At 43.2% G+C, this 16886-nt stretch overlaps 1 protein-coding gene across 1 annotated transcript; it reads left to right on the top strand.

Moving 5' to 3' along the window:
• Nucleotides 1-200: 200 nt before the first annotated feature.
• Nucleotides 201-16456, top strand: LOC110724285 (protein PIN-LIKES 3-like). The gene is made up of 8 exons (XM_021903710.1): nucleotides 201-322; nucleotides 1478-1599; nucleotides 1832-2002; nucleotides 14085-14177; nucleotides 15113-15213; nucleotides 15599-15651; nucleotides 15750-15938; nucleotides 16190-16456. The coding sequence occupies exons 1-8, from the start codon at nucleotides 205-207 to the stop codon at nucleotides 16312-16314; spliced, it is 972 nt and encodes a 323-aa protein (XP_021759402.1). The 5' UTR covers nucleotides 201-204; the 3' UTR covers nucleotides 16315-16456.
• Nucleotides 16457-16886: the final 430 nt, after the last annotated feature.

The raw sequence follows: 16886 nt of genomic DNA, 5'->3' as shown, positions 1-16886 counted from the left end.
AAAATGCTCGCAATCATTTAAATAAGATTGTGTTTTATGTTTTCAGTCCTTCTCTTATTGCGGCTAATTTGGCTAAAACGGTCACTTTACATAGTTTTTTAAGTTTGTAAGTTTTTTTTTCAAAAAAATTTCATAAAATTAAATTTGTGTATTATTTTTATTTGTTTTTAGTTAATTAATTATTATTTTGTTTATAGGTGGTTTATGCCAATAAACATATTGGTAGCATTTATATTAGGGGCTATTTTAGGATGGTTACTTGTTAAAATTTCAAGACCACCTAAGCACCTCAAGGGCCTCATTATTGGAGCTTGTTCTGCTGGTAATTTTCCTTTTTATTTTTATTTTATGTTAATTAATCATTTTCCTTATTTTATATACTTCTATATATTTTTATTTCAGTAATTGTAATTTGGATCCTAGCCTAGCTTTTAACGTTTAATTTTCATCTAAGGTGTTCTTGTTTTCCTCGTGTTTTCAAATGCATTATTTATTTATTTATTTATTTGGGCTTGTTATTGAATTTTTTTCAATGTTACAGCTGTCTAAAGTTAAAGTTGTTTGTGAGAATTGTGACTACAAATTAGAGGAGAAAATACTTTATATTAGTGCTGTATAAACCGATTCCAAAATAGCACATGTATAGTATTCCTTTTGCTTGGTAAGGTTATTTTTAATTTTGGTTAGACGAAAAAAAAAAAATAATGACAGAGAAAAGTGGTGGGATAAAATATAATGATTATGATCACTCAATAGCATTAATACTGTCATTAATCATTTAGGAATGTTTGTAGCATTATTGGTCCATATTAATGCTAGAAACATTCCTACAACGGTTGTGAGACGTATGCTAGAGACATTCCTACGCCTCATGACGTATGCGTGAGTCCGTAGGATTGTTACTACGTAGCATTTAAAACTTGCAAGTCTTGTGGGTTGTGACTCGAAGATGAATGGGTTGTCCTTACATTAGGCTGATAAAAAAATGTAGAACAATGATTAATTTTGCCTGATCTAAAAATCTAGTGATTTTTTTTTTTAAAAATTTTTAAGTATATGACCCGCTATTTTGGTTTTGGTTATATAAGATCGGAAATCTTTACAAATATTAGGTTTTAGAGTTGGATACAAATATCATACTTCCGAAAATTTAAAAAGACAAAGTATATATATAGTGCAATGTAATAACACATTTGATTTGTTTTAAGTTTAAAAGGACAAAAAAAGAAAAAAATTTCATCGTAACTAAGGCTTAGATGCTACTTAATTAATCTATTAATACATAATAGTTCTACGTGTGTGTATATATATATATATATATATATATATATATATATATATATATATATATATATATTGTTGTTCTATGTATACTTAAGTACTCCCATACGCCATACATTTTAAGATTAATATTTACACTATGTATCATTTTAAATATCTTACATGTAAGAATGACACAAATTTTAATCATAAATAGGGAATATGGGAATCTTCCCTATCATCTTAATCCCTGCAATATGCAAGGAGAAGGGCAGTCCATTTGGAGCGATTGATGCTTGTGAGACGTATGCTCTATCCTATTCTTCTCTTTCCTTGGCGGTAAAATTTCAAAATCCGATTATTTATCCGTTTTTCACTCATCTATCATGTTGTAGACAATTCTCCAAGACAAATAACAATGACAATAAAGGCATAAACTTAAGTCTTGTATGATCAATCGGGTATACTAAGATATATTTCGTATTCATTTATCGTACCCACTTGCCATCCCTACATATATACGACACACAAGTAAGAATATAATATTTGATTAATGAATTGTTGTTATCAGATAGGGGCAGTATACATATGGTCACTTGTTTACAACATTGTGAGAATGTCTGCTGAGGAAATAACAAGAGATAAAGGGCTAATTGATAGCTCAGGCATCCACATTAAGGACTCCAATCAGGAACCCCTCCTTCCTTGCAGTGAAGATCATTGTCTCGCAGCTTCTCATCAGGTCATTAACTCTTTCTAGCTTTTGTAGAACTAATTACTAATCAGTATCAAAATACTTGCACCACTTTGACTATAAATCATACACTATTTACCACATTTTTTATTGATACCATACACTAGTTATATACACCACGTATAGCTTGGTTTAATGGTAAGGTTTACAACTTTATATCTCACAACCTTGGGGTTGTCAAATCAAATCCCACTAGAGGTACTTTGGGATGGGGATTTCCTTATCACCCTTTCCTCCCATTCCCAAAGTGTCTAGCCCGCTAACCCAAGTCGGAAGGATCTGTGAGAGGTTTTGGCTCGGTCATAGGGCCCTTCTCCCTAACCTACCAACCAAAAAAAAAAATGAAAAAAAAATTAAGTTAATATACTTTGTATTTACAATTGTATTGACATTGACCACACTTTCTTATTCGGATATGAAAAATCATTGTTGTTGTGTAATACACTAATACATCATCAAGTTGGTTTTAGTGCATAGTGTTTAGGGTAATTTTACCCCGCCACGTGGTCCAATAAGAGGATGACACGTGTCAGCCTCAAGATAGCCCAAACTGGACCAATCCCTACTTGACACGTGTCACTCCAGAAATTAAGGGAAAAAGGCGGCCTTCAGGCCCAAATCCCGAGAAAGCCGCAAAGCGGCGCAACTCACCAATGATTAGGGTTCAGTGACCTAATCAGGGGCACAAATCCCAAAGACCCAATAAATAGGGAGATGTCCCTCTTTTTGAGGGCACGTTTTACCTTTTATTACACATTTTACTCTTTGATAGAGACATCCTGAGCTTGGAATCCGAGCAGAACCCCACCTAAATTTCCGCACCTTTTTCTCCCTTCAAGTTTCTAACTTGTGCGTCGGAGGCGGAGCACCACCCAACCGGTGTCTCCGTTTGTTTTGCAGGTACAACTCACTACAAATCAGGCTTCGTGTTGTAACTCTCCCGAGGGACAAAAACACCCAAAACATTTGGCGCCGTCTGTGGGGAGAGTACCTCGAAGATGGTTCAAGAGTCTGTACCACCCCCTAACCGTCTGGGCGAAGACCCAAAAGTCTTTACAGACCATGAGGATGAAGATCCTCAAGTCGAAACCTTTACAACCGAAGACGTCTCTCTCAGAAATCAAGCGCATCCGGCCCAGAGAGACTCTGGAGCGGGGTGCCTCCCAGGCGGGTGCAAGTAGAACCCCTGGGCAGCCGGAAGGGGAAACCCATACGGCAGCTGGATCAGTGCCTGTCACCCGAGATGAGCTCATGAGATTCATGACAAGTTTCAAGGGTGAAATTAAAGAGCTGATCACCCAAAGCCGGGCTGGCCCAAGTAGAGGCCAATCTGCCAAGAAGACTCCTCTGGAAAAGGGGAAGTTAGTCAAAGATTGGCAGCCTACTCCTCATCCAAAGGAGAAGGCAGCCGGGACCATTGATTGGTCCAAAATTCTTTTTCCTAAGGGGAATAACAATAACCCCCGCCGGACTCAACAGCCGGTGAGAAGTAAGAAGTCATCTCTTGATGCCCGGGAGATCATCAACCGGAAGAGAAATCAGCAGCTGTCTGAGTCGGCTTCCACGTCGAACTTTCCTGACAGCTTTAACAATACCTCTGCCGGGAATGCATCTTCCTTGCATGAAAGTCAGACAGGCGGTAATACCGTCCATTCTGGCCCTCATATGATTGGAGCTGTACCGTATGTGCCTACTCAGGTCTACGGCCAGTATCCCCCTCATTTCATGCAGCCGGCCCTCTTTGGAGGTCAGGCGGCATACCAAAATGTCTAACCACTAGACCGGCAGCTTCGTCTGTTTCGCCTGGGTGAACAACCTTCTGCGTTCACCCGGGAGATAACCGAGGCGACACAGCCGTCCAAGGTTAAGAATGTGTTGGTTGGTACCTATGACGGTACCACCAATCCGGAAGACCATCTCATGGCTTATACCAACCTCATGTATCTGCAGCAGTTGGATGATGCCACTTGGTGTCGTTGCTTCCCGACTACATTGAAGGGCATCGCCCAACAATGGTTTGGTAATCTGCCAGCTGGGTGCATTGACAGTTTTAGGAAGCTTGCCTTCCTATTTGCTTCAAACTTCTCAATGAACGTCCCTGCGAAGAAAACAAGCTTGGACTTGAGCACCATTAAGCAAGGGGAGAGAGAAGGGTTGCGCTCTTATGTCAGGCGGTTCAATCTGATTAGAATTCAGATTCAAGGACTATCTGATGAGGTAGCTTTTACAGACTTTTTCAAAGGTCTGAGAGACGGGTCAACTTTTAAGTTCGACCTAGTCAGAAAAAGGGCTTTCACCTTACAGGCGGCCCTGAGGGAGGCGGAAAGCTACATCCAAGCTACCGACCTCTGCTCGTCTGGCAGCCAGTCGGACTCAAAGAGGTCCGACAAGCAGAAAGACAGTCGGCCTGCCCAGCCGGCCAAAAAGAAAGAAGACAACAAGAAGAGAAAAGAAATCTGGGTGGTTAGTGATTCTGACCAGCCGTCCCAGAAGAAGAAGAAAGAGTTTAAACTGTACGTCCCCAAGTACGATTTTAACAAGGACTGCAATTCCATCCTCATGGAAATTAAGGACCGGCTGTCCCTAGAGAAGCCGAATCCAATGAAAAGTTCCATTCAATCAAGGAACAAAAATAAATTTTGCTAATACCATGAGGAAGTTGGCCATGACACCAACGAATGCTTCAGCCTTCAAAGAGCGTTGGACCGTCTGGTTGACAAAGGAATGCTGAAGTCCTACATTTCCAAGTTCCCAGCCGGGGCAAAGAAGAAGAATAAGGGTCAGTCCTCCAAGACTACCCCCAGCCTGCTAGTAGCTCGGATACTGACAAGGAGCCGGTCTACACAATAGCAGGCGGGTTCTCCTGTGGTGGCCTTACCATCCGGGGCACCAAGAGCCATCTTCGAAAGATGGACAAGGATGATGATGAGCAGGCGTCTGCAAGCACCTCCTTCCCAGACGTCTTGATCACTGAGAAGGACAGGGGTAGTGTCCGTCGTCCGCATGATGACCCGATCGTCATTGAATGTAAGGTTGCCAACCAGCTGGTTGGACGGATCCTTATTGACACCGGTAGCTCATCAGACATCATCAGCCTCCGGTGCCTGCAAAAGCTGAAATACAATGTCAGTAGCATGCATCCGGTCACCCACCCCTTGGTTGGTTTTGGGGGTGGGATGGTCTACCCAGCCGGAAGAATTGACTTGCCCATCCGGCTGGGAGAGAAAGGTCAGGGACGACATATTGTCGTCGGATTCTTGGTCGTTGAGGATTTAACCGCATACAACATTATCCTAGGCCGGCCGACCCTCAACGTAGCCAAGGCAGTAATCATCCCGTCTCCCATGCTCATCAAGTATGAGAGGGATGACGACACTGTTGGTTCCCTAAATGGGGATCAGAAGATGGCCCGGGAATGCTATCTCTCAGCCGTCAGAGACACTGTGGCCCCAGGCGGTCAGGAACCAATTGACCTTGACAATGTCAAGGATGCCGATCCAGCACCTGCCCCACCAACAGCCGGAAAGAAAAGAAAGACACCTCTGCTGGTGGAGGTGAAGAAAGAGAAAAAATAGCAATCACTGACCGGTGAACGGTCAGATGAGCTCCGTCCCCAACCGACTGGTGAAAGCGTTGATCTCGTTCTGGATGACAGCCGTCCGGAACATACTGTAAAGGTTGGGACGGTTGCTCATGCTACTTTGGGTGCAGACTTGCACCTTCTGCTGAAGGAATTCAAAGACATTTTTGCCTTTGAAGTGGAAGAGATGCCAGGCGTCAGCCCGGATCTCGCTGTCCACAAACTTGCCGTGGACCCCAAAAAGAAGCCCATCCGGCAAAAGAAAAGAAACCACGGCGAGGAAAGAAGTCAGGCGGCAGCTTCCGAAGTCAAAAAGCTGCTAGACGCCAGGTTCATCCGGCCTTGTAATTTTCCCGAATGGGTGGCCAATGTGGTCCTTGTTAAAAAACCGAATGGGACCTGGCGCATGTGTGTTGATTACACAGACCTCAACAAGGCGTGTCCAAAGGACAGTTACCCGCTTCCAAAGATCGACAGTCTGGTCGATTCTACAGCCGGTCACGCCTTGATGAGCTTTATGGATGCCTACTCTGGCTTTCATCAGATACCTCTGTGGAAAAAGGATCAAGAGAAGACGACCTTCGTCACTGATCAGGGGTTATTCTGTTATACTGTGATGCCGTTTGGCTTGAAAAATGCGCCTGCCACTTTCCAACGGATGATTAATACGGTTTTCATTAATCAAATTAGGAGGAATGTGGAGGCGTACATTGATGACATGATAGTCAAATCCAAGCTACAGACGGATCACCTTGTTGATCTCCGAGAAACATTCACCACCCTCAGGCGGCATAAGGTCATGTTAAATCCAAAGAAATGCGTCTTTGGTGTTGAGTCTGGGAAGTTTCTCGGATTCCTGATTGATCAAAGGGGGATAGAGGCTAACCCTGAAAAGATACAGGCGGTGATAGACATGAAGTCACCCCGTTCTGTCAAGGAAGTGCAGAGACTCACCAGCTGTCTGGCCGCCTTGGGGAGGTTCCTCAGCCGGTCAGGCGACAAGTGCCTCTACTTCTTCCAAGCAATCAGGAAGAAGACCAGATTTGAATGGGGGGATGATGGTGAGGCGACATTCCAGAGGTTGAAAGAGCATTTACATTCTCTACCTAGGTTGGTCAGTCCTTTACCTAGGGAGACGTTGTACATGTATTTAGCCGCCTTAGATCATGCCCTCAGTGTCGTTCTCCTTGCTGAGCGAGACGACGTGCAGCTCCTGGTTTACTTCATTAGCCATGTTTTTAAAAATGCTGAACTCCGGTACCCCATGGTTGAAAAATTTGGCCTTGCTTTGTATATGGCTTTCAAAAAACTGAAGCCCTACTTTTTGGCACATCCGGTGGTGATTTACACCGACCAGCCACTCAAGCGGCCAATGTCTACCTTGGACTCATCCGGGAGAATGTTTGAAATGGGCTGTTGAAATGCAAAGTCTTGAAATCACTTACGAACCAAGAAAGGCAGTGAAAGGTTAAGCGTTTGCCGACTTCATTGTTGAAATGACCCGTCCGGTGGCTCCGGATAATCCTGATCAGGTTTGGAAAGTGTATGTAGACGGGAGCTCTACAAAGATTGGTTGTGGTGCAGGCGTAATCTACGAGTCTCATGAAGGGGACAGATTTGAGTATGCACTACGCTTCAAATTTCAAGCCTCTAACAATGAGGTGGAATATGAAGCCCTGCTAGCCGGCATTCGCATGTGTAAGGCGTCAGGGGCCATGAAAATTGACGCCTACTCTGATTCTCAATTGGTTTTTAGCTAGTATGAGGGAAACTACGAGGCTACTCATCCGGCTATGATCAAATATCTTCAGGCCGTCAAAGAAGAGACCAAGGCACTTGAGGAATTCCGGCTGAGTCAAGTTCCTAGGTCGGCCGCATTGTCAAAACTGGCGTCTTCCGCCTGCCATGATACGCCTCGGTCAGTCTTTTGGGAAGTTCTTGAAAAGAGAAGCATCTATGAGAATCCCGTTGGAATTCTGGACCGAAGCTCTACCTGGATGGATGGCATCCGGGCCTATCTCTCAGACGGTACACTTCCTGATTCGCCACAGGAAGCGGCCGTCCTGAAAAAGCGAGCTGCAAGATTCAAGTTGAAAAATGGAGAACTCTTCAAGGCGGGGTTTCAGAATCCTTTGTTGAAATGTGTCACCCCAGAAAAGGGGAAGGAAGTTCTCGAAGACTTGCACTCGGGATTCTGCGCCTCCCATATAGGCGGCAGGTCCCTAGCCGTTAGAGCCAGACGACATTATTTTTGGCCCACTCTTGAGGCAGACGCCAAGGAGTTGGTAAAGAAATGTGACAAGTGCCAAAAATTTGGCAAACTCATTCACTGTCCGGCTACTGACCTGACGGCCATCCACAGCCCAATCCCGTTTGCAAAATGGGGCATGGACATTCTAGGTCCTTACACGCCTGCTCCAGGCGGAAAGCGCTACATCTTGGTGGCTGTGGATTATTTCACCAAGTGGGTAGAAGCTGAGGCGGTTAAAAACATCAAAACCTCAGACGTGATTTCTTTCATCTGGAAAAACATAATCACCCGGTATGGGGTACTTATGTTTATGGTTTTTGATAATGGTCCTCAGTTTGAGACGCCTCAGCTAAAAACATGGTTGGGAGATCAGGGGATCTCAAGCTATTTTGCATCTGTTGGCCGACCTCAAGAAAACGGCCAAGTTGAAGCCTTCAATAAACTCATCTCAGACGACATTAGGAAGAAAGTAGAAAGAGCCGGTGGCTTATGGGCAGAAGAGTTAATCCATGTCCTATGGGCCATCCGGACAACACCAAAGGGGGCAACCGGTGGAACCCCATTTCTCATTATTTACGGTGCTGAAGCCGTCTTGCCCATTGAACATTACGAGCCGACTCTCAGAGTCATGCTATATGATGAAGAGGCAAACTGGGAAGCAATGCGCCTGGCATTAGACTCACTCCCGGAGCGCAGGGGCAATGCTGCCTTGCGTCATGAGATTTACCGTCTGAGAATGACGAGAGCCTACAACAAAAAAGTACACAAGTGTCCCTTGAAGGTTGACGACTTAGTGTTACGAAAAATGGAGGCAACCGGTAGGGCCAATGAGCTGGGGAAGCTAACTCCAAATTGGGAAGGCCCCTACCGGATCTATGAAGAAGTAAGGGACGACACCTACCGCCTGGAAACTCCAGACGGCAGGCGCCTGCCTAAAACTTGGAATGTAGACAATCTGAAAAAGTACTACTTCTGAGAATGTAAATTTTTTGTAAACAGTGAGTCAGTTAATGAAGATTCAGACTTTGTTTGCAAAATTGATTTGTTGTTTGATTATCCATCCGGGTAATACCCAGACGGATTCTTCATTTACCTAACTAAGTTCGATACTTAGTAAAGGTTACATTTGTTTGACCTCCTGGGTAATACTCGGATCCCTTGTTTATTTAAGTTTGATACTTTGTTTATTTAACTAAGTTTGACTATCCGCCTGGGTAATACTCGGACGGATTTTTCATTTACCTAACTAAGTTTGATACTCGGTATGATTAAATAATTGACTGTCCGTCTGGGTAATACCCAGACAGACTCGTTTGCTTAAACAACTAAGTTCGACACTTGGTGTAAATCGGCCAATTCTCCGATTAAAAACTAAGCACAAAAACGCTTAGTGGCTATACAACCGGTCCTAAACAAGACCAGAGGCTGAAATGGCCGGATGGTTGCTCATTTTATATAATCGCCTGTCCCAGCATGGACAAAGGCGTCCGGCGACACCCCTCCGGGTGCAATCGTCGCAGAGAACAGACTATTGGTCAACTCATGCAGACGGCAAAAATTGAACGACCGAATTGGTCAACTCATAGCCGTCTGACCAGAATGATCTATGAGGAACAATCAAGTTACCAAATACCGAATGCCCTGGGGCATCAATCGGTCTCCGGCTGAAGTTCTCACAGGTTATTTATTCCAAAATTGCACTCTCTATCCCAATCAGAGCAAGAGAGTTGTTCAATGGCTATGAAATCCCTACTAAGACGGACAAAACGCCGTCTGGGTAGTGACTGGAACGCCTGTTGGTGAACGGCTGTGCACTTGGTTTGGGGCAATCACTATTGTGATTGATTGACTTACAAAACGTATCATGCTCTTTGCAGCATCAGACGTTTCCAACTCAATCAACCTACTCCACTTGAAACCAATCACACAGCAGTCTAGGGGCAAGGACAGCCGGACTATTGATTAGTTAGGCAAAAAATCGCCGCATGCTTTTGATAAGTTGGGCAAAAATGAAAAATTAAAACTCGCAAAAATTGAAATTCAAACGCAAACGCAAAATGATCAAAACCGACTTAGTCGGTGCATTCATTAAAGTCCACCCAACCAAACGGTTGTAGTGGATTAAATGTTAACCGGACCCCGTCCGGGAGAAAGAGAAATTGTTAATTAACCCGGATCCTTAGCCGGTAAATACAAATATACTCGGTACGCAGGCCGGAAAAACAAGTTTTGGCATACTGCCGCTGAATAAATAAAATAAAAGATAAAAAACAGAGATTGGCATACTGCCGCTGAAAGGTCACTTCTTGCCTGCAGACGGTGCCTCCTGGTCCTCCTCCTCATCATCTGAGGGTATCTCCTGTGCTTCACCCGGACCAGGTAGCTGAGGCACGGGGGGCTCATTGTTGGCATTAACCTAGGCGTCGAAGGACTCAGGCTCTGGATCACCCTTCTCTCTCAGGTACACCACGTCCTCGGCATACCTATGAGCCAGTGCCCAGATGCTGTAATCCGCATTTGGGTACAAGGCAGCCCAGGCGATCTTCATTTGGGAATCATTGTCAGCGTCACTTTCAGCAACTAGACGGTTTTGCTCCGCCTCCAGGGTTGCTGCAAAGTTCTTCTGAGCCTGAGCAGCCTCCTTCTCTAGCCTCTCAACCTTGCTCTTCAGTTTGGTGTTCTCTTCAGAAACACCTTGAAGTTTTCCAAGGTCCGTCTGGGCCTTCTTAAGCGCCTCATCAGCCTTTTTGGCGCTCTCATCCGCCTTCCTCCGGCCCTCCTTTGCCTTCTTCTGGGCCGTCTCAGCATCCCCCGCCCGCTGTTTGGCAGTCTCCAGATCCGCCTCCAGCTGCTAGATTCTAGACACCTGTGTCATAATGATTGCTTTAGTTTCAAGTTCATTTACGATAGTCGAGTGTAAAGCAATATTGTCAGCGTCTAAGGAGGACTTCTTGGCCCTTTTTAACTCTTCCCGTTTGCGGGAATAAGGACGTTTGAGCCCGTCCACCCGCAGCATGGCCTGCAAAAAAGCAGGCGGTATAAGTATTGCAGGCGGGGTAAAACACTTGGAAAAAATAAATTGACAAGTTTCTTACCCCATCCAGAAGGGATAGAATGCGTTCTAGATTGAACGTCTCTATCCCAGGGATGTTGTCTTTATCCGTCTTCCGGACGGCGTCAAGCATGGCCTTGGCATGCTTTTGGACGTCTGGCCAGCGGGGAGATTGATCTGCACCACAATCAATACGTGATGAGTGCGAAACTAAGGCAACACCTATTTGTTGCCGACCGTCTGAAGATGACGTCTGTTGAGAGTGGGATTTCACCCGCAAAGGCCACCCCAGCTCAAGCGGCGATTCAAAAGGGTTCTTACCTTCAGAGTCGGCCAAGCGGGAACCGCTTTTAGGCATGGTAAACCCCGCGGCTGCTGATAAGGGATTGACGAGATCAAGGCACAGGCTGCCGCCTACCTTCTCGTTTTGCCCCGCTATCCGCATCTGCTGATGCCCGGCTGAGGCGCCAGGAGTTGACACAGAGGTGGATTTTTTAATTTTGTTGAGAACGGCGGGGGCCTCTTCCCTAGCCCGTTTGAGTTATTTCTCAAACGTTTTTCCAACCTCTCCTCCCTGCGGAAATAACTAAGTCAAAGTTAGCATCCGGGAGAAATAATTTTTAAGATTGATTTACGAAAGGGTCAGGCGTTTATTACCTTGGCCTTGACCTCAGCCGCAGCTTTTTCCGCAAGTTGCTTGCGGATGAGTGTAGAGGACCGCTTGGGAGTCTTCTCCGTCTGCAACATATTTAATGCTTCTTCTGCAAAAAGAGAAATTGATCAAATATCATAAATCAATTCTGATAGAAAGATACTACAGACAGATATAAACTCAGGCGCATACGTTTGGTAAACATGTGCCCTAGCCCGCAGGTGGATAGGAAGCACTCGTCCCTGAACCAGACGCTCTTGGGGATCTAGTTCTTGGGGACTTTTATTGTCTCCCCGGTTGATAAGGTCGCGTCTATGAGGCCAAAAAAGTATGCCTCAATGATTTTGTCAAAATCTTCCTCTGGGATCCGGGGTAGAGCGCACTTCCGACCCATCAAGTCGGGCTTCTTATTGTACAGACGGAATTCATAATTCTCCCGTCTGGTTGGAGCTGACATCAGGTAGAACCTGTGTTTCCAGCCGTCGAATTTTGAGACCTTGTCCAAGGTCATCATGTATTGGGGATGCGTGGTTAGAGTATACCACGCCCTCCAGCCGCCTGGGCTTCTGCTAAGATAATGCATGCTAGCAAAAGCCCCCCAGCCGGGGTTAAGCCCGTGGAACTAGCAGGCGGCAACATACCCCAGAATGTTTGTCCAAGAGTTGGGGGTAAGTTGCCAGACTCCGAGGCCGTAGCCTCTTAAAATTGCCTTCACCGCCTGGTGAAGGGGGAAGCGAAGGCCAGCCTTGAACGCCGCCTCATAACAGCCGAAATAGCTGTTGGCGTTCTCTTGATCGTCCTCCTAGGCGATGGTGCCATTCTCAGGCGGCACCCGAATCCTATACCCGTCTCCTAGTGGGTGCATTTGAGTAAAATTCTTTAAATTTTCTTCCATTTGGATCCGGTCCTTGGAGGAGACGTGGATATTGAAGGGATCGTCCTTCTCGTTCCATTTTTTCCTTTCCTCCTACTCGCAATCCTAAAGCGGGGGTAAATCATCATTGCTCTCAGAGGTAGAGGCAGAGTTGTCGCTCTCTGTCTCTTCCTCATCTTGGGTCAAGGGGGCAGAGACGGCCTCGTCGCCGCCTTGGTCACACTCTTCCAAAAAAAAGTCAGCGAGGGTTGAAGGGGCGCGCGGAGGGGATCTCTCCAGAGCCGTCTGGTCTCCCTGACCAGACGTTTCTCCCTCAAGCGTTTGGCCGCCTGAGCCTTCGCTCTTGTAATTTGGATCAATCGCCGTCTGCATTATCCGAGCCATTGTGTCCTGCACAGACACGTAACTGGTCGGAATCCAAGGCAAAGGGTGGTCCCAACACCCCGAGACGACACTCCCAGTCCTAGACTCAGCAGTCCCTGGTGACCGGCTGGACTCTAACCTAGGTTGTGCCGTGTGTGTTGGTGATACATCCATTTATTGCAAGAAATATGTACAAACGGTGAAAAAAGAAAAAGAGGTGAGAGAGGCAGAGACGGTACCTTTTGATGTAATATCTGGAACTAGGCGGGTCCGGCTGGGTCGATGGAAAATGAGCTTTCTTGCTTGCGCCTGACTCAAACGGATGACTTCTGCTCTCTCAAAGTTCTCTCTAGAATTTTTTTTGTAAACGTACAAGATTATGAGAGTAAAATGACTATATATAGAGGGTAAATACGGGGGCAATTCCGTAATTTACCCGGAAGGTGAACGGTTACTCTTTAATGGTAAAATTACCGCCAATCGGAGCGTGACACATGTCATAGATGCCACGTGGCGCGCCACGTCACATCTATGAGGGGTAAATGTTTAGGGTAATTTTACCCCGCCACGTGGTCCAATCAGAGGATGACACGTGTCAGCCTCAAGATGGCCCAAAGTGGACCAATCCCTGCTTGACACGTGTCACTCCAGAAATTAAGGGAAAAAGGCGGCCTTCAGGCCCAAATCCCGAGAAAGCCGCAAAGCGGCGCAGCCCACCAATGATTAGGGTTCAGTGACCTAATCAGGGGCACAAATCCCAAAGACCCTATAAATAGGGAGATGTCCCTCTTTTTGAGGGCACGTTTTACCATTTATTACACATTTTACTCTTTGATAGAGACATCCTGAGCTTGGAATCCGTGCAAAACCCCACCTAAATTTCCGCACCTTTTTCTCCTTTCAAGTTTCTAACTTGTGCGTCGGAGGCGGAGCACCACCCAACCGGTGTCTCCGTTTGTTTTGCAGGTACAACTCACTCCGGATCAGTGTTCGTGTTGTAACTCTCCCGAGGGACAAAAACACCCAAAACACATAGTATGATTTTACAAAAATTATTTTTTTATTTACTAACCTATGACCGCATATAAGTATAAAACTATAATTAAAGGTGAAATTCTAAAATAGTTGTGTGTGCCTAGAGTTAGACACTCTAAAGGTATTATTCTACTAATTTAATAATATTTGCTCATTTTAATCTATTCAAATGATCAAACAAGTTACCATTAGGTGCAGAAAAAGATAAGTGTACCACGTACTTGTTTGATCATATTTAAAGTATTAAGATTTATTTGGGGCAGGTTTCATTGTCAGTCAAGATAAGTCAATGCATAAGAACTTTCTTAGGAAAGGCCAACCTCAAAGTACTGTTTGCACCATCAACTATTGCTGCGGTATCCTCTAAACTCTCTTTATTTTGCCAATTTCAATCATAATATTCAATATTTCAATAAATACAAGTTCTTACATATAAAGGACCGTTTGTTAGTAAACCGTTAGGCCACATTCCATGTCACACGCCTCCTACTGAAATGGCATACTAGCGAGCATGGTTTCACAATTATGTATAATGCGGTTTGAGGATCTGTGAAAGATTTTGGTCTGATAGAGCCCTTCTTGTTACCAACCAAAGGTTTGATAATGCATGAGACTAGCTATTCAATTCATCATCAAAATAAAACTTTTAATAGAAAGGAAAATTTGCAAATTGCAGCCATTTAAAGTTCGTATTTTGCAAATTGCAGCTATTAATTTTTTTTTTCAAATTGCAGCCCAAAAGTTCGTATAAATTGTAAATTGCAGCCCGATTTAATTTTTTCATCGGTTTACATGTTGAAAATTTTTTTCATCCGAATTGAGCTTGGAATTAGCAAAAAAATAACGTAAGTGTCTCATATTTGCAGTTTCCCACAAATCGATACACTTTTGTTACACAAAACGAGATACTTGCGTTATTTTTTTGCTAATTTCGGTCCCCTAAGTACTAAAGTGGGCCCTAAAACCTTAATCGAAGATTTATCAACTTGTAAACCGATGAAAAAGTTGAATCGGGCTGCAATTTACAATTTATATGAACTTTTGGGCTGCAATTTGCAATTTTTTTTTTTAAAATGGCTGCAATTTGCAAAATACGAACTTTAAACGGCTGCAATTTGCAAATTTTCCTAATAGAAATTCATTAATTTTGAAGGAACACATCCGTACATATTTCATAATAATCCAAAGCATATATCGACAAAAAAATTATGATGGTGATTTAATGTGCATATGCTAGTACTACTATGAGTAGTATCTTGAAGTAATAGCGTCATTCTTGATATGATTTTAGATATTTGGTTTTGCAATTGGAATAATTTCTCCGATCCAAAAACTGATGATCGGCAATGAAGCTCCACTCCATGTTGTCACGGACTCGGCCTTCATGCTAGGGTACCCTTTACACTCTCCTCTTTTTTTTTTGTTTTTTTCTTTTTTCCTTCCTATAAAAAAGTTACGTTCATTCTATTACCAATTACATTGAGAAAAATACGTTCTAATGACATTTAATAAGTTCTAATTAGATAAATTTATGAATTTAAGTTATGCTAAGGAGTACTAATAACGGCTAAATTTAAATCAAACATTTTGTTTAATAATAAGTTCTAAACATTAAGTGAATTTTAAATGAATAAAACGCACCTCTAGTATTGCCGTACATAATGCTCCATTGCTACCTCCTTCGCCTCGTAACCCCCAGCATACCCTATTATAATTAAAACAGGGGAAAACATCATAACATTCAATCTAATCTAATACATGTATCCCAAATATACAGAGAAGCAGCCATTCCAGTTCTAACCATAATACTCGGAGCCAACCTCCTTCAAGGTATAATCTCATCTCCTTCCAATACAACCAATTAATCAACAAATTCAAACATTCAACAATAACTTCCTAATTAATCCTTCCAATGTTATGATGGGCAGGTTTAAAGGGTACCGGCATTCAACTAAGAGTTATTCTTGGCATAGTTGTAACTCGCTACGTACTTCTTCCTCTTTTCGGAATTCTCATTGTTAAGGGTGCACTCCAAGCTGGTCTTGTTCCGTCTAACAATAAATTGTTCATATTTCTTCTTCTTCTTCAATATGCCATGCCACCAGCAATAAACCTAGGTATGTTAACACCATATTTTGTACATGTGTTACAATGTAACACAATATTAGTATATTATGTATACATGTGTTACAAACTTGTAATATTCAGTACGTGTTACAAAAGTGTTACACTTTCAATTTCAAAAGTAGGACAGAGCATGATCTGTATAATTATCTTATTATTATGCGTCATATTTTTAAATAGATTGAGTGATCCATGAATGATAATTTACATTTTATTTATTAATGGTGTCTTATGTTTATGCTAGGCACAATGACACAACTGTTTGGAGCAGGACGAAGTGAGTGTTCGGTAATTATGCTATGGACTTACGCTTTGGCCTCTGTATTTCTTACCCTTTGGTCCACTTTTTTCCTTTGGATTATTACATGAAAAACAATATCATTCTCTTCGACCTTATTTGATAGTCACATTATAATAGTTTAATTAAATTTTCACTATATCGGATATTGAAATTTTTGTAAGATACTCGCTCTAGACCAACTATTTTTTTTTCTACATAATACAAAAATGTGTTGAGAAACTTGTTAAATGAAAACTCTAGCTGCGCTATATGGACTTGTAACGTGTAAGTTGTATGAACTCTACTACTCCTTATGGGTTGCTCAAGTCCGTTTCATATTCTCTCATATTTTATACTATAATTTTGTTGGTGACTTAGTACAGAGGGAATTATAAAAAATAAATGATTTCATATCACATCTTGAATACCAATTTAAATTATTCTAACCGATTTATTTAATTAGCATCAAAACAATGTGTGGAGTTAAGTAAAAATCAATCAAAATATAACCAAGGAAGAGAGAGTATGAAGAAAGGATTTGTTGATTTCACCAAAGTTGTTTTTATGTTGGAATGAGCTGTCAATTCGGGTAAATGGGTCGGGTTTGGGTCGAGTAAGAGTGGATCGGGTCAATTTGGATTAATTCCATGACCTATACGGG

Source organism: Chenopodium quinoa, unplaced genomic scaffold (genome assembly GCF_001683475.1).
Source record: "Chenopodium quinoa cultivar QQ74 unplaced genomic scaffold, ASM168347v1, whole genome shotgun sequence".
Taxonomy (NCBI): domain Eukaryota; kingdom Viridiplantae; phylum Streptophyta; class Magnoliopsida; order Caryophyllales; family Amaranthaceae; genus Chenopodium; species Chenopodium quinoa.
This window is presented reverse-complemented; position numbering and strand designations above follow the sequence as displayed.

What these genes read in the sequence shown, in the direction of transcription:
- LOC110724285 (XM_021903710.1), top strand. Translation starts at nt 205, where the DNA reads ATGCCAATAAACATATTGGTAGCATTTATATTAGGGGCTATTTTAGGA. An exon ending in CACCATCAACTATTGCTGCG is followed by an intron (nt 14,178 to 15,112) that starts GTATCCTCTAAA and finishes ATATGATTTTAG; the next exon opens with ATATTTGGTTTTGCAATTGG. An exon ending in CGGAGCCAACCTCCTTCAAG is followed by an intron (nt 15,652 to 15,749) that starts GTATAATCTCAT and finishes TATGATGGGCAG; the next exon opens with GTTTAAAGGGTACCGGCATT.